Genomic DNA, 26,129 nt, shown 5'->3' on the forward strand with positions numbered 1-26,129 from the left:
ACTGTACTAAAAGAAGCAACTGAATGAATTAATAAGAGATTAGGAGTCTCTAAACCAAGGCTGTGGCCCTCCAGATGGAAAAGCCATCTTTAAGAAATACTTAAATGTAGAACTGATCAAAGGTGGTGACTAACTAAAGATAGATGTTGAGAATGGCTACAGACATCTATCCAGGGTAATACTTGCTGACATCTGTGGTGAATGCCATGTCCCAGGCACTCTCCTAGGGGCTTTACATCTACAAATTAACTCAGTTAATCCCCATAAGTTTAGGAGGTAGGTTCTTTTATTACTGTCATTTAGAGAGAAGGAACATGAGGCACAGAGAAGGTGAGTCACTTGCCTAGGGTCACACAGCTAGTAAGTGATGCTGCTGGAACTGGGACCAGGCTATTCAATTCCACAGCCACAATCTGAACCCATTCTCATCCCACTCCTCCAGGAAACCATCCTCTTTCCATGTTTGGCCCCGTCACTGCACTTAGAGCCCTCTCATGCTGCCGTCCCTTCCTACCAGGCTGCTTCCTTCCTTCTGTCCTTTAGCAAATACTTACTGAGCACCCATGCATACACTTTTAATATTGTTAAACTTCCTTATGAATTGTATTGTTATTATGCCATCACACTCTTTAGACTTAATGTTTTGTGTATTAAATCTCATCTGATATTAATATAAAAACACTAGTTTTATTCTGACTAGTACTTTTCTGGTATTTATTTTCACATCCTTTTATTTTCAGCATTTTATGTCTTTATATTTAAATATTCTCTTAAAATTAGCACACAACTGAACATTTATTTGTTTATTTAGTCAATCTCTGTCTTTCAACTATTTTTGATTTGCTTGAGTTTTTCAGCTGCAATATAAGTTTCTGAAACACAGAAATCTTTGTCTGTTTTGCTCACTGATATATCCCATTGTCTTAAATAATACCTGGCACATAGTAAGTGCTAAATAGATCTTTATTGATTTAGTCTATTTCTACCATGTTATGAACTTTTATTCCATGGGTTTCCCTTCTCCCCAATTTGCCTTCTTATATATTCTTCAAGGTTTTTTCTCTTCATTTTTCCTCTCTACAGGTTTTTAAATTACAAATTATGTTTCAATTCTTTTTAAGTATTATCTTTGACACTCGAATATGTGTAGATATCTTAACAGAATTAAAATTTAATAATTATTTTTACTGAACAAGATACAGGCTTTAGAATACTTTAACTAAACTTATAGGCCTAACACATAGATCCCATATTTTATTCCAACTTGATTTTTTTCCTTCACTCCTCAAATTAATTATTATAGTCATAATTGTTTTTTACATAGTTAACATTTTTCCTGTAGTTATTTTCTATACATTATCTACCAATTTTTTCTTACATTGCAGTTTTTCTGGATTTTATTTCCTTCTTTGTAAAGTACATCCTTTAGAAGTTCCCATAGTGAGGGTCTGTTGGTAGTAAACTCTTGGTTTCTGATTGTCTAAAATATTTCTAATTCACCCTGGCTCTTGGATAACAGTTCATCTGGGTATAAAATTCTAAACTGAAAAATTAGCACTTTAATGATATTATTTTACTGTCTTCTGACTTGTGTCATTGCTGTTGAGAAGTCAGATCTCATTCCTTTGTGGATAATCTTCTTTTATTTCTGGTGCTTTTAAAATTATGTCTTTATTTGGTGTTCTACAGTTTAACTAAAATGTGTTAGATGCATTTTTTTTTTCTTAATCTACTTGGAAATCCTTGTGCTTCATAATCTAAGGAATCATGTCTTTCATAAATTCCAAATGACTGTCATCCATTTTTTTAAATACTCCAGTCAAAAAAAAAAAAAATACTCCAGTCCCTTAATGCTTACTATTTTTTTTCATTTAAGAATTTTAACTGAACATTTGTTACTTCTACTCATTCTATCCTCCATATTACTGTAACTATTAATTACATTTTCTGTCTCTTTGTCTCTCTGTGCTGTTTTATTTCTCCCATTTCTTAATAACCATCTAAAAATTTTAACCTTTTGACCAGAGTCCCTTGACCCTCTGCCCTTTTCCCCTTTTGTTTCATTCTTATCGCTGTTTTCTTTACTCATCCCATATCTTAATAACCATTAAAAAACGTTTACCCTCCTGGGATGAGTCCCTTGACTCTTCTCTCTTCCCATTCTCCTATTATTGTATTGTTGTTGTTAGCATGCGTATCACCCATGATGGGAAGCTGAGACAATAAATTTGTAAGGCTTTCCCAACTGCTGTTCTATTTGCAGCAGTAAGGTTACAAGGAATGCCCCTTAACCCCAGCATTGACCATGACCTAGGTAATGGACATATTTGGTAGGTGAATATTTCAATTATCATAAAGCCAGTCTCACAAAAACTCATATGCTTACATACAAAGCATATCACTCATTCACATGGGAGTTAAAAAGTACTCCTTCTCAGGGTAAACAGACTTTACCAGTCTGGCTGTTTCCTTGGTAAGAACTGGCTGTGTGTCTAGATCATGCATCACCATCTGTGATTGTTTCATAGTGAACTATGGGTCCTACATCAACCCAATCATGCTTTTCCACTCTGCAGCCTTTAAAAACTACTGTCCCTGAATTAGTCACTCTCACAATCCATTTTAGTAAAGGTTCTCCAGGAGGCTAATGATATTGATCTACAAAGTAAAACAAATTAAAGATCTTATTGGCTTTATTCAGCAAAGCATGAATCAGGCAGTATCCCATCTAGCAAATAGAAAAATGGTCCAAAGAATAGTATAAAGTGAAAGGCTTTTATAGGAAAAAAGGAAGTGAGACAAGGAAGTTATTAACAAAGAGTGGATTGTTCCAGACAAGGTCACCTTCTGGGGCAGCGGGAGAATGGAAGGGATATATCATGTGATTACCTCACTAGTGCTGACCAGGTAATTCCAGATTGACTGGTTAAAGTTTACATTCCTGGGAAAGGTCGAAATGGCAATTAGATTAGGTATTAATTATTTGTTTGGTATTGTGGGCTTAGCATAGGTGACTTTATTTAGGGCCTATTGTCTCTCTCTCTTTGTTTGATTGTTTGTTTGTTTGTTTGTTTGAACAACACTATATCCTCTGGTTTTAATAGTTTCATAGTTTAATTCTTAGAGCTACTCTGTGTTGTTCCCACCTAACTTTTCCCTTTGGAGGACTTTTTGGGGCTAGTGGTCAAAGCTCAGACCAACCAAAATCTGAACTTGACCCAGCTTCAAGGTGCAACCCATCACTCTCTTATGATATTATTTTAGCTGTAACAGATAACAATAATCAAGGGATTGCATATATCACTTTTTTTCTTAATTTTCTTTTTTTTTTTAGGCATCCAGTGAACCAACTTCCCAAAAGTTGGATTCATCACTATTGGTAACTCTCACTTATAATAACTGATCATAACACAGCTGCGATTTTATACCATGAGTGGCCACCCAAGATCAAAGATCTTCAACCCTAACTCTTTCATCCTTTCCTTTCCCAAACCACTTGTTTCCAGGAGCCAGGAATGGGGCTGAAAGTTCCAAGCTTCTAATCAAGGCTTGATCTTTCTTTTGACCAGCGCCCATCCTAAAAAAAAGCTATCTAAGGTCCTGTCAAGAGTCTCCACATTAGAACAAAAGACACTTCTATCATTCTTTATCACTCAGGAAAAGTCCTTAGTTATAGAAGCTCTGTGCCAGGTACTGGGGACAAAGACCAAACGTCTTTCTATGATACTATACGATTTCTCACTTATGGTAAATTATATGTCTGTGTATTTTTTACCCTTGGGTTCAAGGCATTATTCAGTGTGGTTTTCATCTGTGAGAACTCTGTACAGTCTGGGTTGACTTTGCATTCTTCCAGAGAAGATTTTCTATTGCTTTCTCCAAATACCAGAAAGTACTATTATCAATCAGAGAGCCTTTATTTTTAGAGTTGAGATTTTCTGGACTACCTAGGTAGTAAAGTCAAATCTTATCCCACATGTCTAGAGCTAAAATTCCTAGAGGAAAGAAAAATCCTACTCCAGGCCCAGATAAGTCAGACAAATTTATTTTAACTTCCTTTATCAATGGTTGAATTTTTTTTTATCTCTATCATTTACTGATTCCCCAGTCTCACCTTTATTTAAGAATGTACCATACTATATTGTTATTGACTGTATACTGCATGCACCAAATGGTAAGCAACATGATGGCATTCAATATTCTACTATTTTATCATAACACCTGACACATTTATGTAAACTCCAGTAAAAAAGGCCTACAAATATTTGTTAGGTAAATTAGATAATCAATTCTTCATTTAAGTTATATATCTTATCAAGATTATTTCTAATATTTTATCATTTTTGTTGCTATTATGAATTAAACCAATATTTTCATTACACTGTATATTTTATTATACCTACATATTTTAACTGACTTTTTAAATCTTACATCTGTTTACTTTGAGTTTTGTGTATTTTCTTTTTGATACTTTACTGAACACTTGTCTATACTAATTGATTTTCAGTTTATCCTGTTGGATTTTCTATGTAAATAATCATCTATTCTTATGTAATGCTAATTTGGTCTCTCACTTCCAATATTTATATCTCTCATTATTATTTCAGGTCTTATTACTTTGGCCTGAAACTCCAAAGTTGCAGAGGGTAATAATAGTCTTAATAATAGTAGTCAGAGTAGCCAGTTGGCTCAGTTGGTTAGGGCGCAGTGTTCACAGTACCCAGGTCACCAGTTTGATTCCCACGTTAGCCAGAGAGCTGCGCCCTCCACAATTAGATTGAAAACAATGACTTGACGTGGAGCTAAGCCGTGCCCTCCACAACTAGATTGAAAAAAAAAAAAAGACTTGGACCTGATGAGTCCTGGAAGAACACACTGTTCCCCAATGTTCCCAATTAAAAAAAAAAAAAAAAGATTCCTTAAATAATTTAACATAAAATAATAGTGGTCAAAGGCAATCATTTTGTTTCTGAGTTTAATAGGAATAAAACAGATTAAAAGTAGTTTTATCACAACCAAACTGACTACGAATAGTGCACAGTGAATACTGAAGAGTTATACCTAACACCTAATAATCAAGAAAATCTCTTCTTTTAGATTTCCATATGTAAAGAATATTTTATGAAATCCTAAATGAAAGCCTGCTGACTTTCAAATTGCATATATCCACTACAGGAAATTATTGAGTTATTAGCACAAGATCATTTGCTCATGAATCATGATAAGTCATGAGTAATAACAGTTTTTGTACAGGATAATCATGGTGATTCTTTTTTTTTAATTGTCTTCAATAATTGTATTTATTAAACAAAAATTTGTAGGAAGCCAATTTCAACAGGAAGCAACAAAAGAAAATCTCTGGTCTTAGGAAAAGAAATTGCTGTGCATCTCTAGGATGGCATTACTATTACTATTTTAATCTTAGGAACATTGTGAATAAGATAGCTGATCCTCTTTACTTCTAACAAGTATATATGAGCCTTATAAAATACATTTTGCATATTAATCTCACTTAAGACTTTATCACCTGTCTCTTACATCTCCTTTTGTTCTGTTTTACCCAAATATTCTTTAACACTTTTTCTTATAAGTATTTATGTAAGGCAAGTGATTACACTTCTAGAGTGGGATATAAACAAACAAATAAGTAGATGACCAGTTCAGATAGTCAGTATAATAAAAGCTTTCAGATTATATAAGACTTCAGTTATGCATTCTTATTTAACTACCCAAGAGACACTTTCGATGAGATGCAGAATCTAACCAAAATGGAAACATAATAATTATGATAAAGATCAAGAAAAATTATTCTAAACATTTGTTATTTTTATTATTATCTCATATTTGACTCATATAGTTATCAATAATTATATAATAATATCATAATAATGACATCATCAAGATGTATTCAATCTTTGTACTAGTTGTAAAAATTAATAATTCCTGCAGGCTGGTGCAGCCGTTATGGAAGGCAGTGTGGAGGTTCCTCAAAAATTTACGAATAGAATTACCATATGACCCAGCAATCCCTCTCCTGGGTATTTACCCAAAAAATTTGAAAACATTTATACATAAAGACACGTGTGCTCCAATGTTCATTGCAGCTTTGTTTACGGTGGCCAAGACATGGAAACAACCAAAATGTCCTTCCATAGATGAATGGATAAAGAAGTTGTGGTACATATACACAATGGAATACTATTCGGTGGTAAGAAAAGATGACATAGGAACATTTGTGACAACATGGATGGATCCTGAGAGTATAATTCTAAGCGAAATAAGTCAGACAGAAAAAGCAGAGAACCCTATGATTTCACTGATATGTGGTATATAAACCAAAAACAAAAGAACAAGACAAACAAATGAGAAACAAAAACTCATAGACACAGACAATAGTTTAGTGGTTACCAGAGGGTAAGGGGGGCGGGGGGTGGGAGATGAGGGTAAGGGGGATCAAATATATGGTGATGGAAGGAGAACTGACTCTGGGTGGTGAACACACAATGGGATTTATAGATGATGTAATACAGAATTGTACACTTGAAATCTATGTAATTTCACTAACAATTGTCACCCCAATAAATTTTTTAAAAATTAATAATTCCTAATCCTTAAACTGTTACGTTTCTTAAATGAGGAAAATATTTTTCCCAGATAGTCAACTTGAAAGGTTAATAACTATCTTATATCTCAGCTACAATATTCTAAGGATTCTATAGTATTTGCAGATATACTGAACTACTAGCTAAATCCCTATATCAGAAATCTTTTGTTTCAGGTAGTAGGAATCACAGGTCAAAATAACTTTACTATTTTAACTTTTAAAGGGGGAGTAGGAGGCATGAAATACACTGATTTATATAACTTAAAGATCCACAGGCAGGACTGACTTTAAATACTTAAATACAGCTTGATCCCACAGCTCACTCACTGCTCTATTTTCTGCAGTCAGCTTTATTCTCATTTACCTGGTGTTCTACTACCTAGCTCTTGGTAAAAGCAAAAGGCTCAAATGTCATTACAGATCTTAAATCACACTGTCCTAAGGAACAGTGAGTGCCTCTTCCACGCAATTACTGGAACTCGCACTTTCTCATTCGCCCAAATTGCATTGTATGCTTACAATGAACCAAAACTGAGGTTGAGGTAATACCATTGTCTGATTGGCTGAATTCAATTAGGTCTCACTTTTAGAGCAGGTATGGATTGAGAGAATTTTCTAAAGAAATAAAAAAAGGGGGGAGAAGAAAAGGCATGCTAGAGAGCCAACCAACCAATGTCCATACCAACCCTTATATAATGCATAAATACAGTCATTTATGTGAATTATAGTAACATTGTATTATTTCACTGATTGTGAGCCTAATAACTATTAAAGGAAATAGAAGTATCTTCAATGTTTGTATGATCTCAAATCTACTTTGGTGGATATGGAATTAAGGAAATGCCCGAGAATAAATATAATACAGCAGGTTATACGTAAAACTTTGGAATCACTAAGAATTTAGAGTGAAATGAACAAGCACTATGCATAAAAGTCCTGAGAGAATTATTTGTTTTTCGAAGTTTGTATATGTATTATGACAGGAAATACACAGATTGGTTTTGGAGAACCAGCAGCCCAAAGTGAAAATTAGGAATCTTAGGAATGAAAACCAATTTTCTCCACTTGTATCTATAACTCTGAAATTACAATGAAGGTCAAAGGAAAAATATAACTTACTATACAAAGATTCATTATACATATAACTTTCTCACACATCAAATGCAAAAATCAAAATATGCTATCTATGTTTTTAAAAGTAGAAACTGTTTCATTATTTATGGGGAGCAATAATGATAACTTAGCTGCAAAGTTGCTGCCTTTTGCTCTTTTCTTGCTGACATGAATTGGTGGATAACTTCCAAGATAGAAGTATTGGCATTAAAAGGAATACAAGATAATACTCAGAAAATAACTAGGAAAGAAGTAATGACAAAGTGTTGGCATTATGAAGGCACTGTAAAACTAAACTCTGAAACTGATCAGTAAAAAGAAGTCATATAAAACTGACACGGTCCCGTCTCACACTGAGCAATTGGGACCTTTAGAAATGAGATTTGCTCTAACCCAAAATGTCAGAACATTTTGTTATGGACAAAGGGCAGAGAAATGACATAGACACCAAAAAATGAAAAGAAACTGAAACTTAGAGAAATGTGATGATAGAACACTATCACATTTGCATATTTCTAAAGGAGTTTTAAAATCTCTACGATTTTTCTTTTTAAAAAAAATTGCTTTGAAAAGTTCATTCACAATCTGCCGGATGTGGTTATGATGAGGTGTCCAACTGAAGGTACTGATGATGATGGCACCTATGTTTTGTACTTCACTTCTAAGGAGCTCAAATTGTATCTTATGGATATTTAACTTCATAACAAATAAAGCTATCCCTCATATATGTAGACGAGCCTGCTGATCTACAATCAATATTTCATATTTTTGCAGATACTTTTCTGGTGCTGCCACAGTTGCAGTAAGCCAGACTCTCTATTAATCCAATTTTCTTTGTGACTAAGAGTCCATATTTCCCAGAGAATACGTGGCAGCAAAGGTACAGCCCGAGTATGAAACTAATGTTTCCATCCAGGCAAAGCTGCTCTGCTCATTTGCGCATCTGCTCCACTTGATCATTTCATTAGTTTTGATTCACAGAAGTTCTATTTTAATTTGGACCATTAAAAATGGTTGAGCTTAGGGAAGATGTGAACTTCAAGAGGGTTAAGTGTATTGGGGAGATGAGAAATACCCCCATGAAGCATTAGGGAATTCATTCTGGAGTGAATGGTATAGACTTTGAAGGGGGTAATGAAATATTCCGGAAACCCTTCATGGATAAGGTGGGACTTAAATTAGATACATCTAGGATGATAGTGATCAACTGAATAAAGGAAAAATGGGGAGAATATGTAGGTGTTTCTGGGTGGAAAGCACAAAGAAAAGTTCAGAAGCAGCACAAGCAAAGGCTGGTACAACTTAGTGGAATCAGCAGAGCTGAGGATAAGGTTGATACCAGAGAAAACATCGGAATTAGGTATCAATTGTACAACAGATGCACATAGTTGAGAGCCTTGCCTACCAGGACAGAAGTCACTGAAGTTCCTGAGGGCAGATGTGACAATGACAAAGGCAATCTTACAGAAATACTCATTAGGTGATGGCTCAGAGATATATTGGCATGAAATGATACAGATGGCATTGAGGCTGGTTGGGAAACTTTTTCTATAATCTAAATTTTATGTGATCACAAATTTGACCAGGGTAGTAGCACTGGTTATGCAAAGAAAGAGGTTAATGTGAGATGTATTACAATGGGCAGGTTTAATTAGCTTTTGAGACTCACTAAATGTCAAGAAATAAGAGGAAAGAAAAATCAACAGTGGCTTCTAAACTTTAAGCCACAATACGAGAGTGAATAATAGCTACCTTATAACATATTGTGAAAAGCAGGGAAGAGGGGAGTTGTGACGACTATGAAAATCATTTTTGAGGAATATATTGGCTGTGTCTGAGGTAAATTTTGCAAATTAGAATGTCCCCAGTTGGCATTTGTAAATACAGTGATGGAATTTGGTGATAATATTCAGATGAGACTATAGCTTTGATCCCCAGTCTTTTGGTTAGAAGTAATAGCTAAAGACACAGAATGGAGAAATTCCCCAAGTGTGTATTTGTGTGTGTGAAGAACATACCAGTGAGCCAGAGACAGTTTGGAGGAGCACTGAATGCGAAGGCAGGAGGAGAGGGGAGAAAGAGGAGCTAGTACGTACGTATGTGTGTAGGAAAGAGGGGGAGACGGAGACCGACAGTCAGAGAGACAGAGACAGGAGACAGAGAAAGAGAGACAGACAAAGAGAAAGAAAATGAACTTTAAGGAGGTGACTTTAAGGAGAAGGAAGGCAAAAGGACAGAAGGTCAAAGGCCATGAATAACTTGGGAACTTGAAAACTGGTCGGTCCAAGACTTCGGTGGTACGATAAAAGTTTCTCGATAAAGGGCAAACTTTATCCTCTTTGGCTGAAACTTAGACATCTTTCATTTGGGATGGGGGAAATGAAATATTATGTTTCTGTAAGAAATTTAATCTTCACAATCTATCTTTGATATTCTTTTTTAAAGCATCCACTTCCCTCATGGTAAAAATTTGGAATTGCATCATCTGTGCAAACCGATTGTTTTTTTTGTGTTTTTTTTAAGAATGCTATTTTTTTAAAGATTTTATTGGGGAACAGTGTGCACTTCCAGGCCTTATTTCAAGTTAAGTTGTTGTCCTTTCAGTCTTAGTTGTGGAGGGCACCACTCAGCTCCAGGTCCAGTTGCCGTTTTCTAGTTGCAGGGGGCACTGCCCACCATCCCTTGCAGGAGTTGAACCGGCAACCTTGTGGTTGAGAGCACACTGATCCATGTGGGAATCGAACCAGCAGCCTTCAGAATTAGGAGCATAGAGCTCTAACCACCTGAACCACCGGGCCAGCCCACAAACTGATCTTTTTAAAATAATAAATTGGTCATAGTCATCTAAATTTCATCTCCTAATGTGACAAATTGTAAAGAAGTGCATTCAAAGATTTATTTTTCCCAAGTTTTCTTCTGACATGACAGAAACAAAGAAGACATTTTTAATCAATTCAACTTTTCTACCAAAGGACAATATAATCTGGTTAACTTTCCTATCCATCAGAGGCACAGGGCTTTTCGGACGTAGGTAGAGGTTTATGAGCATAAAATTGAGAACAATTAGCACTCAAATTAATGTTACATGAGATTCGACATCTGGTAAGTGTTTCGTCATTTTGGGTCATAGACCACCTGCTCAGCTAAATGCTCACATAACTGCAATTTATACTGCATACAAATGGAATATGAATGATACTTTAAAATTTTTTCCCTCAATTTAACAGAATGTATGTAGGGACCTCTCACATTTTGATACTTTGACTAGAAATTAATAATGAATTAATAATGCACACTCATAGGATGAAACATATAGGATTAAATGGAACAGAAAATACTTCTATTTTTTGCAAGCATATTTTATAATAAATTAGCTATAGTGCTAATATTAGTTTCACTCATCAATTTAATCACTACCACTCTTAGTATTGGTCTCCTCTTTATACATCAAATACTTAACAGCAAGAAGATGTCAACCTCTCAAAGTCTTTGTTATTTATAAAATAGAGCCCTCAAACATCTGGCTGTTTCTGGCAATAGAGCTGTACCAGAAAATGCCAAATCTCAAGGTGCTTCCTGCATCCACTACAAACACCAGTCCATGCATAATACATCCTATCTATTTTGAGCTTCAGGACTCCAAGCCTCCAAGAAAACTTCAATGTAGGCCTAAAAGTCTTGGAGGTGTCCTCTCTGAGCTGGAATATTCTTTAGTGCTGACAGGAGGCTTCAGGGCATCTGAGATCCAGACTTCTATGTCAATGTGTTAGATATATTGGTAGTGGGGAGGGGAGGGTTAGAACAGCTGTAAAACCTGCCTACACCCATTCAGGGGCCCTCTAGTCATGCAGCGTTCCCCAGGGAGCCAAGGACCTCCCCATAGGACAACCCCAGACACCATCACCAGCATGATCGTGGGACCTTCTAAGCTAAGGAGCAAAACCAGATTAAAGAGCTGACCATAACCAGGGAACAGTTCTACTTATATCAGCTTTAAATTGGGCGTCTCAGTAAATTTTAGTTTGAGCAAAGGGTTCTACAGCTAAAGAAGGGTGGACAGGGAGGGTCAATAAAAACACTCATGGTTTACTCTGTCAACTTTTTTTTTTTAAAGGAATATTACAGATAAAGGCTATACCAGTTGAGTTCTCTTTTTTTTAATTTATTGGGGTGACAATTGTTAGTAAAATTACATAGATTTCAGGTGTACAATTCTGTATTACATCATCTACAAGTCCCATTGTGTGTTCACCACCCAGAGTCAATTCTCCTTCCATCACCATATATTTGATCCCCCTTACCCTCATCTCCCACCTCCCACCCCCCTTACCCTCTGGACCAGTTGAGTTCTGATTCAACCTTAAAGATGGATCTTTAACTAAATCATAATTCAAGGATCTTTGAAATTTCATTTTTTCCCCTTTCTGGCAGTGTCAAGTAGGGAGGGCTCGTTAAACTCTCTGTTCATCATCCTTCATTTGCGAAGTCTTTTACAATAAACCAAAGCCTTATTATTCAGAATGGAAATAAATGAATCTGCATTTCAAGATCCTAAGGCTGACATTATCCCTACCCCAAAGGCAATCCATAGGCAAGAGCGCTGAAAGCCGCATGCCGTGGTTAGGCCTCTGGTCTCCGGAGTCAGACTACCCAGGTATGGCTCCTCCTTTGTCCACTTGCAGGCTGTGTTCTCAGGCAAGTCATTTCCCATCTGTGTACATCAATTTCATATTTATACAGAGGGACAACATCACCGATTTTGTAAAGTTTTAAGATTTAAAAAGGCAATGCACACAAAATACTTAGAACAACATTGGTAGGAAATAAGTACTCAGTAAACATTACCACTCACAGTCATTAAAAGCTGAGTTTTTTTTAAGAACCCTTTTCATGACACTCAAATCACTTCCTAGTCTGATTACAAGTCAGTACATTTATCGTTTCACATTTCCTTTTACAACTAGGCAGGATAGTAAACTAAATTAATTCATTAGCCTTATATTATAATTCTTACTTGGTAATTTTTTTTCTTTCCTTTCATGTAACTTTATTTCCTTAAGTCTTAAACTATGAACAGAAAAATCAGATTTTCTTGAAAACAATCACAGATAAAAATATTAAGGCTGCAAGCTGGTCCCGAATTTTCTATTATTTTGAATATAGGGAAATGAAATTTAGCCATATTTTATTACTATGCCTTGTGTATGTTCATAGTTTAAGAAAAATATAAATAGTGAAATATGATTTTGATATATCAGCTACCTGAACTTTGATGCACATACTTTTACTTTGTATCTTTGACATTTGTACTTATCATTCTTTTCCAAGTACCATTCCTGAAATCTAAAGAAGAAAAATACTTGGAAAACAATAATGTGATAACAGTCTTTAATCTTTTTCTGTTGTATTTCAGATCTTCAAGGATTCCACGTGTTGCCTCAGACAGCTGACTGGTCATCCTTTCCTCCCCAACAATATCTCTTGACTCTTGGATTCAAAAACAAAGAAGATGGGAAATTTTTAGAAAAAGTATCAAGTAGGAAGCTACCAACATTTACAGGTGAATCACCTGGAGTTACTATCTTTCGATACTTTCATAAGGCAGGAGTTGTACGTTACTCATTAAGTCTTATTCACCACAAGGCTTAGCATATAATAAGGCCTGGGCCCCCAAAACGTTTGTTGGGTTGAAATTAACTCCTTCCAGTCTTTTCTGTGGGTTAGTTAACAATACCTGGAATGCTGGTTCCAGGAAAGCTTCCTGCAAAACCAAACACAATCCTAGAGTATCCACCTTCCTCATTCCAACCATCTCACCCCAAGCATACAATTACCAACGTCTATTCATAGGTCACTTAAAGAATACAAGCTTTTATCATCATTAATTAGCAAACGGAGAAGATAATTGTGCCATAAAACTATTTTATGAAATGGAAAATATAGCCAGTGAAAACCTTAAATCACTTAGATTATCTGCTATTGTATTAATATCAGTTCTACTCTTTTCTTATATAATTAACCAAGAGCTTAGATCTCCTAAAGAGTACTTTAATTAGATGGTGTTCTGTAATTCTAGTTGAAACTTGCAAGAAAATATTCACAGGGAGTTGAAGTCTGAAATTTCTGGGCTGAATTCATGACCAGGTTGAATTTATTCCTTCAGCCCTACCCACATAATTAAGGATTTGTGTTTTGTTTGGCACTGTATCCTCTGAGGCTTATCTCAACTGTGAGCTACATTCAAAGTCAATGCGATCTACACACTTGAATAATGCCTGGGAGGAACAAGACAAGAATCAGACACATTTATGACAACATTTTTTTCACAACTCAGGGAAAACATACTCTGCAGAAAGAGGTGAATTGTTATAGGCTGTCTCTTAGATCTCTCAATCACAAAACACAACAAAATGAATAAATGATAGTCTCTAAAGGGCAATGTCTCCTCTGCCTTTCTCCTCATAGATCTTTCATTGTTATACACGTGGTCCAGGGATGGGACTGGTTTCTGTACTAAAGATTTTATATCTATTAACATTGGAGCTATCTGTTTATAGCTTGCCAAAGAATGCATTTTGAAATGGATGTCTGGAAAATGTAGTACAAAAGTTTATTGTTGCAATTTTTAGAACATAAAACTCCCTTCGGTCTGCTGACCGGAGAAGACGCAGTGAGACAAATGGAGACAACGGGGAAGAGAATCTTGCCAATATTGGATTTTATTAGAAGTACCCAGTTGAATGTAGGTATATGAATTTTTAAAAATATTTGTCCAATGTATAAATATTAGATAATTCTAGAAGTATGGCATGTTTATGGTGCAAATATTGCAAGTATTGGAGGATTTTAGAAAATTTAATAGTAAACCTCCTTTGCAAAAAACCAAACAAAATTTAGCTAATGATTTTAAAACATATTACAATGGTATGCTTTGCAATTTCCTGCATTTATAAGGCTAGTATTTCTTAAAAGAGCCTTTTCTCTGTGCCTGCCTGATATCTACTTCAAGGTTGCAGTGAATTTCTCATTTCAAATCAAGAACAAATTTTTAGCAAATGCAATGTTTTCCCTATTTCATGTATTGGGCCATTGCTTCAAACCATCCCGTTACCTAAACGAGAATTCAGAGTTTTTCAAGTTTGTGCCGCCACACCACACTGATAAACTCAATACTCCTCTAAACATTGGCATTTACTCTTTGTATACGTTTAATATAAATGATCTAATCCTTTTTTCTGATCCAGGAAAAAGATGCCTTTTGGCTTTTCAGTCTTAAAAAGCCGAAAATAAGAACTGAATTTGCTATTTTGAACAAAATTCAAGCCATTGTACTGAAAGTACATAAAGGGATCTTCTCATTCACAAGCTATAAAGGCTGCAGATTCTTCTTTTTTAATACAGTAGCCCCCTTTTCCACAGTTTCTCTTTCCATGGTTTTAGTTTCCTGAGGCCAACCATGATCCCAGAACATCAAATTGACATTCCAGAAATAAGCAATTCATAAGTTTTAAATTGCACACCATTCTGAGTAACTCAGTTCCTCTCCTCATGTAGGTACTGTATCACGTCTCATCATTACGAGAAGGGTGAGTACAGTACTTACAGTATATTTTGAGAGAGAGAGAGACCACATTCACATGATTTTTATTATAGTACATTGCTATATTGTTATAACTGTGCTATTTTATTGTTGGTTATTACTGTTTATCTCTTACTGTGCCTAATTATTAATTAAACTTTATCACAGTGTGCATGTATAGGAAAAAAAGTATATATAGGGCTCGGTTCCATCTGCGTTGTTTCAGGCATCCAATGGGGGTCTGGGACATATCTTCTGAGGATAAGCGAGGGCTACTGTATTTTATGAAAAGTCTATAAACAGGAAACTTTAAAGAATTTTCTTTTTGTGGATTTTGTATTACATCTGTGATTGGATGTTCTTACCTTACAAGTGGAACCAAGGGGGTCATCACAAATAGCGACTTAACATCTGTTCAGCAGTTTATCTGCTCAATAACATTATTCAGGATTTTAGAAAAGCTGTAAAACCCTTCATCTGTTTGCATGATTTGCAATTCTATGCATTACAAATGCAAAAGTACATTTTTTCTGATTTTCCTACTGCAAATCTCTCCCCTCCCCACAACTGTGTTATACCCAATTATCTCTTCTATATTTCTGTTAATAAGAAACCCATCTCTATCTTAATCATCTCAGGCTGTCCTAACAAAATACCACAGACTGGGTGGCTTAAACAGCAGACATGTATTTTCTCACAGTTCTAGAGGCTAGAAGTCCAACATCAGGGAGCCAGCATGGTTGGGTTCTGATGAAGGCCCTCTTTCTGGTTTGCAATTGGCCACCTTTTCTGCTGTGTCCTCACCTAGCAGAGATGTCTCTTCTTATAAGGGCACTATTCCCATTGTAAGGGCCCCGACCCATGACCTCATCTAATTACCTTCAAAAATTACCTTCAAAAATCCCCGTCTCCAAATATCATCGCACTTGGGGTTAGGGCTTCAGCATATGAATTTGGGGTCAACACAAACATTCAGTTTATCTCTGACTCCACTACAAATTTTGGGGACTGTTCTTCAGTTCACCCTCTATCACAACCTCCTCCAGACACACAGATACACACACACACACACCCTTACCCACCTCCCCACCCTAATTAGAGATACACACATATCACCGTCAGCATCAGGCCCTTGCAAACAGTGACAGCTTTGCTAACAAGAACGATCACCACATAGCATTATTTCACCTCGTCCACACATGCTTAGCCTGGTGGAGCCAGTGTGCTGGATGTTGTGGAGGTGATCTGTCTGTGCCCTGGCTTTTGGGGTCAATACCTGCTAGATCTTGTCACTTGTGAGGGAAATAACCACATCACCTGTTACCAACTCAGATCTCACAGTGTATAGTGAATGCAGGTTGTGTCTATCTCGGTATTATGTACTTTTAAAATGCTCTTACCTCATTTTCTACTCACCTTTCACATGGCATTCTGACCACTTGAAATTTGTATATGCATGTATCTTTATGTGTCTATAAAGGAGATTTAAAAACCCTATTGTAAATAAGACTCTTAGCATCTAATTAATAACTCAATCTTCTATAGAATGGGTCAGTACCACTTTGCTAACTGCAAGGAATTTCAACTTTCCTATGTTTGCCTCTGTGGAAAATAACAGTTTTTGAAAGATTGTCTCAAAGAGTTTTAATGAAATAGAAGTGAGTGATCCTGAAAGTACCCAGGGACCAGAAGCATGTCCAACTATTGGCCTCTAAGATTCTTATTATATGTCCAACCATAGCTTCATAAAGCAGGACCGAATAAAATTGTCTGCAAAGGTAACCTAGCTTAATGAAGCAAGTAATAAGTTGCTGAGTAGAAATTATTCCTACGTGGTACCATTAACTGTAACCCAAGCCGCCCTCAATGGTGTTTTTCAGATCCCTTGAGGTATGTTTTTTCTTATCAGACATCAAATGCCATCCACTTGAATGCTTAGGCATTGCATTGCCCTTATTAGTTGCCACCCTATTTTGTGGCTCCTGTAGATGAAGGCTTTTGTCTGAGTTTGTGCTCTGGTTGTGTAATCCGAGGGCAAGTCACTTAACCTCGGAGCTGTTTCTTCTCATTTATAAAGTAGGCTGATATCTGTCAGGCCCACCATGTAGAGTTGTTGTGAGACCAAAAGTACATAATCCACGTTGAAGCGCTTTGTAAAGTATTACAAACTGTAGAAGTTTTCATTATTTGTTTTGCTTTTAGTTTGCTTTGACAAGAGGACTATTTTACAGACCTTTCTTTTTCTTTATATAAATTATGTACTTTGAAATTACATAGTCTTCTAAAAGGAAGATTGTGCAAGTGTCCTGTGGATTTCCCATTTTTTTTCTTAGATCACTGATATGTTCAGTGTCACAAAAGTTAGGTACCTTTGTGCTTTGCATCACAAAAGCAGAATTTGAGGTACCGTCTCATGGCGTAGATCTACTGCACACAGTAGGTCTTTCCTGGGAACATGAACTTTCACTTCTTGCCATGAGGTGTGGTAGACACAGTTGGGCATTCTGGTATGAAGGAGGTTTCTACATGTTAAGCAATGATTCTCCTTATACTCTGACACCAGTCTCCTTATCTTTATAGATTCCTTTGCTAGGCACACAACAATACATGGCCAAACAAGAATGCTTCTGGCATTTTAAGAGTTATAATCTAAAATATTCTACCACTTCCCTGTCTGGTGGCTTTTAATCCCACTGAACCTCAGTCCCATTCAACGCATAACTCTGCTTTAATGGTACTTTTCCTTCTCTAGATCTTTGTCCTAATTATTGCACATGCTACTGGATACCACTGTGCTTTCCCATTCATTAACTTTATTGGCTGCTGTCAGTTTCACACCGTATGTACCGTGCTCCCTAGGCGAAATGTTAAAGAGTTAAAATAATAAAATCTCCTGCCATGCATGAAGCCTCCTTCACAGGCTGACTTGCCAAAAAATGACCCAACTAACCATAATTTTAATACCTCATTAATTTTATTTTTAATTTCTTCCAAGCAAAGCATAAAAAAATGTTTACACATGCACATTTGAAATAACCAATAATATGTGTTTCCTACCCTTTTTTGCAGTGAGTATGTCTATGTTATATTAAATGGAAATATATTCCAAACACTGGGGCTATGCTCTTCAGTGCTATCATGCAGTGCCACTTCCTTGACAAACATTTATCCATACCTGCTATGAAATCTAGCAATTCTAACTGAAGCCTTCATTTGAACTTGCTATTTACCTAACCTTCATTGTACCTGTGTGAGGTTTTAGCTTCAGTCATCACCACTTTATTACACTCTCTCCAGCAGCTTAGGAGTCCTTTGATCACTCGTGAAATCTCATTGGGAGGGCTACTTCCCATTAGGTTTAGCCCTTGCTAGCTAGCATTAGATGTTTAAGGTAATTCCTTTATTTTTTTAATTATTTCTTTTATTTTCTTAAAACAACAGCATCAGAACATTCCTGCTGGCATTAGATATTAATTTTTATTTCTTTTTTACTTTGTCTCTCAAAGACCCTTGTTTTGTATACGTAAAATATTAATCTGTAGTTTTCTGCATTTGGCTGGTGGCTGGGGGAGGATGGGTGACTATTAGCAGTCATCTATATTCTTTTTTTCTAGTATTTGATTTGTATGGAGTACTCCCTGTTTTGTTATGTCTCCAACAATCAAGGTAACAAAGCACCATTGCCTTCCACTAGTTTTATTTTCCTAATGTTTTGGAAAATTACACTGATACATTATGTTCCTGAGCAGGCTTCAGTTGTTTCTGCTCTTTGGAGTTGAGTCACTACACCACTATCCTACAAGCAGCCCCATTGTTTATTTTTTTAAAAAAAGACAAAGAAAGCAATTTTTCTTCAGAAAGGAAACTGTTTTTCCTGCAACTTGCTTTCCTCTATTTGACAGAATCCCATTGTTTAGCTACATGTTTAAACTAAATGGGTAGGCTAGCTATTTCGTCAATTTAGAAAAAGGATTCCAAATCCACAGTTTGCAATCATCGCTCCTATAAGTTTATAGATTTTCAGATAAATTAGTAATTTCAGAGAATAAATCAGCAGGGCTAGAAGGACATAACTCGAATGGCATAGATAGGTGTAGGACGAAACACAATGCCACGGTGCTCGACTTTCCTCTATTACCAAGATTCTAGAAAAATGCCAACTTCTAGAGGTTGCTGTCAATCAAAATATGAGTATGACATTTCAGAAAGGACTGCTTTCTAAATTCAAGCTGAAATTCAGATGCTCTTTAGTAATGCTAGTTTCTAATGATTTTTCTCTTAAGAAGAGAGTCTATTTTAAGAAAGAAAAATAATGTCTGCTTTCTCTAGTTTCTGGGGGGGGGGGAGGGAATCTGTTTTATAAGTATGGACAAATGAAAATGGTCCTTGCTTAGCTATTAAGCTTTAAGGTGGTTCTTCAACTTGTTTACGATAGTTGAATATTTGAGGGTACCTAGCCAAAATCCCTATTTCCAGAAACACATAACAAGAGATTATCCCACATAGGACAGTTTAGTGGTTACCAAAGAGTAAAGGAGGGTGGGGGTGGTAGAAGACGGTAAAGGGGGTCAAATATATGGTGATGGAAGGAGACCTGACTCTGGGTGGTGAACATACAGTGCAATATATAGATGATATTTTATATAAAATGTGCACGTAAAACCTATATAATTTTACTAACCAATGTCACCACAATAAATTTAATTAGAAAGAAAGAAACAAACAAAGGAAGATTGTAATTCACTGAGTAAGGCCCAGGACTCTGCGCAGTTAACACAAAAGCCTAGTGATTCCGGTGCAGGTGGTCCAGGAGGAACCATGCCATAGAGGGACACTGGGCAGCCAGCCTTCCTCTTCTGAGCACCAGGATGTGGCATGAAATTGCCAAACTAAATTTTCGTATGACTTCCAATTTCTCATCACCCTCCAAATAGTAGAAAGTCAGGCTTTTCTTTTAACTCTGAAAGATTCCCCTTTGTCAGAAATACTTTTTTCTAAATGTAAATGTAAGAATTTTATTATAAATTTTGCTTCTCCTATCAAGCATTATAAATTATATTAAACTTTTTAGGGAAGGTAATGTTTCGTCTTTCCTGGCTGGCAGTAGCAAACACATAAGTGGGCCATCTTATTATAAGTAGGCCCCATTTTAAGAAAGCCCAAAATACTAGTGCATTCGTGGAGACTGGGAGCCCTTAAAAATATAGACAATGGTCTATTTCAAGACAGATCATGTCCGTTTCTGGGATGGTCCTAAAAATCAGAATAAAGTGCTATAATCCCACAAGGAGAGGAGCCAGTGTCCAAGGCCATCAATGAGAACTAAAGATAAAAGCAGAGCTAAGGTTTGATATAAGCCATTGGGGTAAGCAGAATTCAATGTGCATAACATTTTTCAGGATTCAACTTGCATTTACAAATATTCTTTTATATAAACAAGATAGTGGGCAACTCTTAGCTCTTCTGATGCCTTGGTGACATAGATAAAGTCTCCCTACTCTGAATAGACATAGCTCTGTGGGATCACCACTGGGAGAGTGGGGCACAGGTTCAATTTCAGTCCCCTCTTTACCCTCAGTCCAACTACTTTATGCAGGGCCACCTGCAAATCCTTGTCAATAGTCCTGCAAAGTGTTCCCTCTTATATACATTCATCTATTTGAAGGAAGGGTACAGATAATTCTCTAGAATGATAGAAGGAAACATTTGTTTGTACTAGATACCATTGCTTCAAACATAACGAACCCTTGCTTTAATCCCCAGAGAAAGGTCTACTTCTGTGGTTTTGTTCTAAAACATTTGCTTTTACTGGGAGGCTAGGGGAATTTCCATGCGTGTTCGGGTGTGATGGAGAAGTTGCAATATGCCAGCCTCCTCAGCCAGCTGCAGAGAGTAAAGGAGCAGTCCCAGGTGATCAATCAAGTAATGGCAGAGCTAGCAACCATTCCCTATCTACAGGACATCAGTCAACAGGAGGCGGAATTGGTAAGCATTTGTTTTTCTTTGTTTAAGGCTTTCATAGGCCCTGAGCCAACAGCAAAGTGATATGATCTGAAAGAAATTTGTCATAATAAATGTAGTCTGAGGGTGAACTCCCCAACCCTCATGAAGCGTTCTAATGAAGAAACTGGAAAATGTAGAAAAGTGAGTGTCTTTTTTTTATTTGCTCACATTGACTAGCTTCCATTTTTATATCGAGAACTGTGTGATGTGTAAAAAGCGAAAGAAAGGGCTGATTATTCATATTGCACATCAGGCTTTTTGTTTTGAGTAAAGTTAAATTTCAATAAATTGTTTGTTAAACTCCAAGATATGTTAATACATGATTCTTTTCTATGGAAAATTGAGAGGCAAAAGAGTAATTGCTGTATAGAAAACCAAGCCTACAAAGCCATTTCTAGTGTCACATGTAAGTTGGCAGTGCCAATACACACACACATTAGTACTTTTAAATAAAACAGTTATTTTATTTGAGGAGAAAATGTAGAGTTATACGGCTGTTTTTAAACTGAATTAACCAGTTAACTCAGGAAAAACAGAAGCAGTCAAAAACTAGTTGAAGGAACGTCTCAAACAATCTTCAAACAGATTTGTATATAATAACCATAATTAGTACTAGAAACCATAGCACCTTGTTTGAAAAACAATTATTAAACAGTGCGCTGGCCATTTGAGGAAAGGCAACATGTATTCCAAATGGATATCCTAATGGGTTATTGGGAAGGGCACTTTACTTTGAGTAGATAAAATTAATTTTCGATCTGAACTGAATGCACATAGCAAGGATGAGAACAGCCCAAACTGATCACCTGTAATTTTCAGATAACCAAGGAACCCTCCCTCTCTGAATTTTCAAAGTTATAACAAATTCATCAAGAAATGGACTGCCAACATTTATAATGTTCGTCTAAACTGTAACAGGGTATTAAATAAATACTGATGTTCACAGTAAGCATGTAAAATCGTCTGACTAGCCAAATAATAAAACTATGCTTACTAAAGATAAAAACTATGGGGAAAGAAAAAGTCTATGAATCAAAGAATTACTAAGTCAAAATTGGCAGCAATACTTTCAAAACCTTTATGGTTGTGCAGCAGAACGTTTTTCTAAAAGGCTAAGTGTTTATCCTACCATTCATAAGGCATTCAGGACTGCAGTCAGTATGGAACTTTCAAAGTGCATATTACAGCCAATTTTAGATGATTAATGCTCCTTGGAGATAAGAGGAAGAAAAGAAAATGTTAAATTAAGAAGCTGGCACAATGTTGATCCTGTCTTCCTGAAAAACACATGCAAGATTTAAATGAAAAATACAGGGGAGTTATCTGCACTTAGATCTTAACCACACGTTTGCGGCTTTCTTTTTTCTGGAAATACTTATATTTCAAAATATACACAAAGAGTGCCAAACTAGCATTATTGACATCCTGACTAACATGTTAGTGCAATATTCCACTATCTCAAACCTTGGAAAATAGGATTTAATAGGATATTTTCATGTTATATGCACAGTAGACAAAAAAACTTAATGTATATGGATGTGTATGTATGTACAGGTCAAATATTTTTAAAGCATGTACCCTGCAAGATTTCATCACCATAAGTAATAGATGTCACTTTTCAACTTCCAAGCATGGGTTAATCTAGACAATAAATTCTAGTAATACCTTTTATGGTGCTTTATAAACAGTGACTGGTCAATAGAAGAGTTATGAGTGACAACTCTCTGCCCTTCTGCTTAAGCTCTGCTGTATCTAAAGTACAGAATACTTAGATAATCATCTAAGGGTTCATACTATTTGATGCCACAGTGAGCTGAACTGGCATTTGTTCTTTTTTACAGAACTTTCTTTTTCAGTTTCGACTGTCACATGGCTTGAGAAGGCTTCATGACTCTGCAGCCACATATGCAGCGTGTGTATAAGACTGCTTTAAATTGGAAAATGGCAAAGGATAGAATGTTTTAAACTTCCTTTGAATGGAACCTAAAAGGAAAACTTAGTTGTTTTGAAGTTTTAGAGAAGAAAAGAACAGTAAAAGAGCTTAAATGAACTAGATCCTTTAAGAGCCAATAAAACAGCACTATGTTAGAATTGTCCTCTGGTGAGCTTTTGCATGATGCCTAAAATTATGATACATTAGCCTTAGGAGAAAAAACGTGTTCGTGTACTGCCTGCCATTTCCTGAGGGAATTAACTACCGCCTTCATTCTTTTTTTACAAATCTGTTTTTACAAAACATCAACATTTACTGCATTAAAACCTATATGTTTTCTACAAATTTTCAAGAAGAATCTCTTCATTGTTTCAGTATTTTATATCTGCAATAATACTCGGTAATGACTGAAGCAAAGATGAGGTAGCAATGTTCATTGTCGGAAAGATGAGTAATAAAATCATCAGCGTACAAATGATTTTTTAATTAGGTTTTAATCTGTGTATTTAGAGAAGTTATTTCTGTGTGAAATCCACACTGATAATTTTTATCTTGGTGCCACAGCTGCAGTCACTAATGGCAGATGCTATGGACACCCTTGAAGGAAGAAGAAACGATAAAGAACGTGTGTGGAATACAATCCAAAAGGTAAAACTTTCAGCTGAAGGGAAAGGATATCTTATTCTTAAAGAAATGTCCATCTTTGGTAAAATCTGTTTAGAAGATAAAAAGGAAAGAAAGTCCTTTGGGTTGTTTTATTATTTGTTTTCTTTTTGTAAAATAAGTGCAGCTCTCTCTCTGGAATCCAAATCAAATACGGACTTTTTTAACCTAATCCCTCAGGTCTGCTTCTTTTCCAACAGATTGTGGTCATATGCTTTCATGGGTCTTCTTATTTGCTCTTTTTCGTATTCTGTTTTCATCGTCTGCTTCTTCATTATGGGTTATTATAGATTTTTTCAAAAATCCCTTCCATCAGTGTTTTAGTCCACTCCCCAACCCTTTCTCCCATTTTCTGTCACTTGAGAAAAAAATGGCTACATCTCAGGGAACTACAGAGAAACTAGCACATCGATGTTTTGTGAGGAGGAGTAAGATACTGGTGTTAGAAGTAGAGAAACATCCCTTCATTGGCTACCAGAACTTAAATAAAACAAGCACCAAGATGTACCTGGCCCCAGGTATGCAGGACACTTGTGTGAGGAGATTTGTGTGATACTACACAGCCCTCTGACAACATAGAAATGAGTAATATTGAGCCTCCAGTCCAGCTAAAAGTAATAAATTGTGATCGATCCACTCCCCATTCAGTCTCCTCCAAACATTGTAAGAACCCACAAAGGGACAACTGGTATCAGTCAGGAGATCTGAGAGAAGCAAATCAAAGAAGCCTTTAGTTTAAGAGGTAACAGTCAGCCAGCCATGAGGGATTCTGGTACATCTGAGGAAACGTGAGTCTTCTGTAATCAATTCAGAGGCCCTATGATAAATGTATAAAACAGACATCAGCTGAACTCAGCAAATATTTGTTGAATATTTACTACGCCAGAAAGAACACTAGGTGTTAAGGATATTGTGCTGGGCGAGAGAAACACAGTGCCTGTCTAGATGAGCCTTACCATGTAGGAAATAACCAGTTATTAAACAGTTAGTTATACATTTACTGAATATTATAGTAAAATAGTGGATGTTCAGTGATCTATGGAAGCAAATACGGGAGTATAATTTGGTCTGGGAGGTCAGGAAATTTGGTCTGGGAGGCTCAGCCATCTCTGAGAAAGAGATATTTATACCACATTTAAAGGATATGTAGTAGTTATCCAGGTGAAAAGGGAGATTTCTAAACAAAGGGAACAGTTTCTACCAATGCAAAGAAAGCATGGCACACTGAAAAACTGACAAAGGTGCAGGAACATATTTCAAAATGAACTGCAGAGGCAGGAGAAGTCAAATCACAGAAGGACTTTTAAGTTATGTTAAGAATTTGAAATGTTTCAGAAAATATTTCACTGAAAAGTGTGCTTGAGACATTTCTAGGGCCGTACTGGGAGAACAGAATGAGGGGCTACAGTTAGAAGTGGTGGCTTGAGCTATGGTAGAGCACACAGAGACAGAGAGATGCAGATAGATGTAAGAAACATTCGGGAAGCCAAATCAACAGGCCTTGTAGTTCACTGGTTGCATATGGGAATATAGTGAATAGAAAAAATTAAGAACGATGCCCAGATATTTGGCTTGAGCCGTTGGGCAGGGGATAGGGAGAGGTTTGCTAGTGCCATTTACTAAGGAAGGAAACACTGCTGGAAGAGCCACTTTTGGTGGAGAATATAAACTCCCTCAGAATCCAGTCGTGAGGCAGAAACCATGCCAGATATTTGAAAGGGAATTTAATATAAAGAATGGTTAACTAGGTATGAAACTGTTAACTAGGTAACTGAAAAAGCAAAGGAGAACAATAATTGATCACAAAGGAACTAATTAAAGGAAGGATCTACCATCCATTAGGGCTGGGAAGTCAAAAAGAAGAGGTTGGAATTACTAAAACCGAAACTTGGAAAAGAGACCCAGCTGGGCCAACACTCAGACCTCCCCCTATGAGATGCTGCTTATCTGGTGGTGCTAGAATCTCCACGCTTAAAGGAGGGGTCCTGAAGGTCTGAGACCCCGACTTCTGAGGAGAGGGTCTTAACCCACTCGTGCTGAAGTAGGGGATGAAGAGGGGAGGGACTAGTAATAGAGGTAATTCTGCAACTTTTGGAAAAACTAGATTCAACTGCTATTACAGAAAAGAACATGTTTCTGGAGAGAAGAAGCTTGCTGAAGACATGCTCCCAGGAACCCCAAGTAGACAGAAAGTCAGCAGCAAGTAAACAGGAAGCAGCAAGTCCCTCCTTGGT

General features: G+C 36.5%; 1 protein-coding gene across 1 annotated transcript in view; it reads left to right on the forward strand.

The window, feature by feature from the left end:
* SPATA16 (spermatogenesis associated 16) overlaps positions 1 to 26,129 on the forward strand; it is a gene marked incomplete at its 3' end in the record, with an annotated part of 204,093 nt that overhangs the window by 156,343 nt on the left and 21,621 nt on the right. Inside the window, exons 6-9 of the mRNA XM_081077396.1 lie at positions 13,131 to 13,277; positions 14,347 to 14,459; positions 21,117 to 21,281; positions 23,797 to 23,880. Coding sequence (XP_080933522.1) covers positions 13,131 to 13,277; positions 14,347 to 14,459; positions 21,117 to 21,281; positions 23,797 to 23,880 — 509 coding nt within the window. The remainder of the gene's footprint in view (positions 1 to 13,130; positions 13,278 to 14,346; positions 14,460 to 21,116; positions 21,282 to 23,796; positions 23,881 to 26,129) is intronic.

Source organism: Rhinolophus hipposideros (assembly GCF_964194185.1).
Source record: "Rhinolophus hipposideros genome assembly, chromosome: 2".
Classification (NCBI taxonomy): domain Eukaryota; kingdom Metazoa; phylum Chordata; class Mammalia; order Chiroptera; family Rhinolophidae; genus Rhinolophus; species Rhinolophus hipposideros.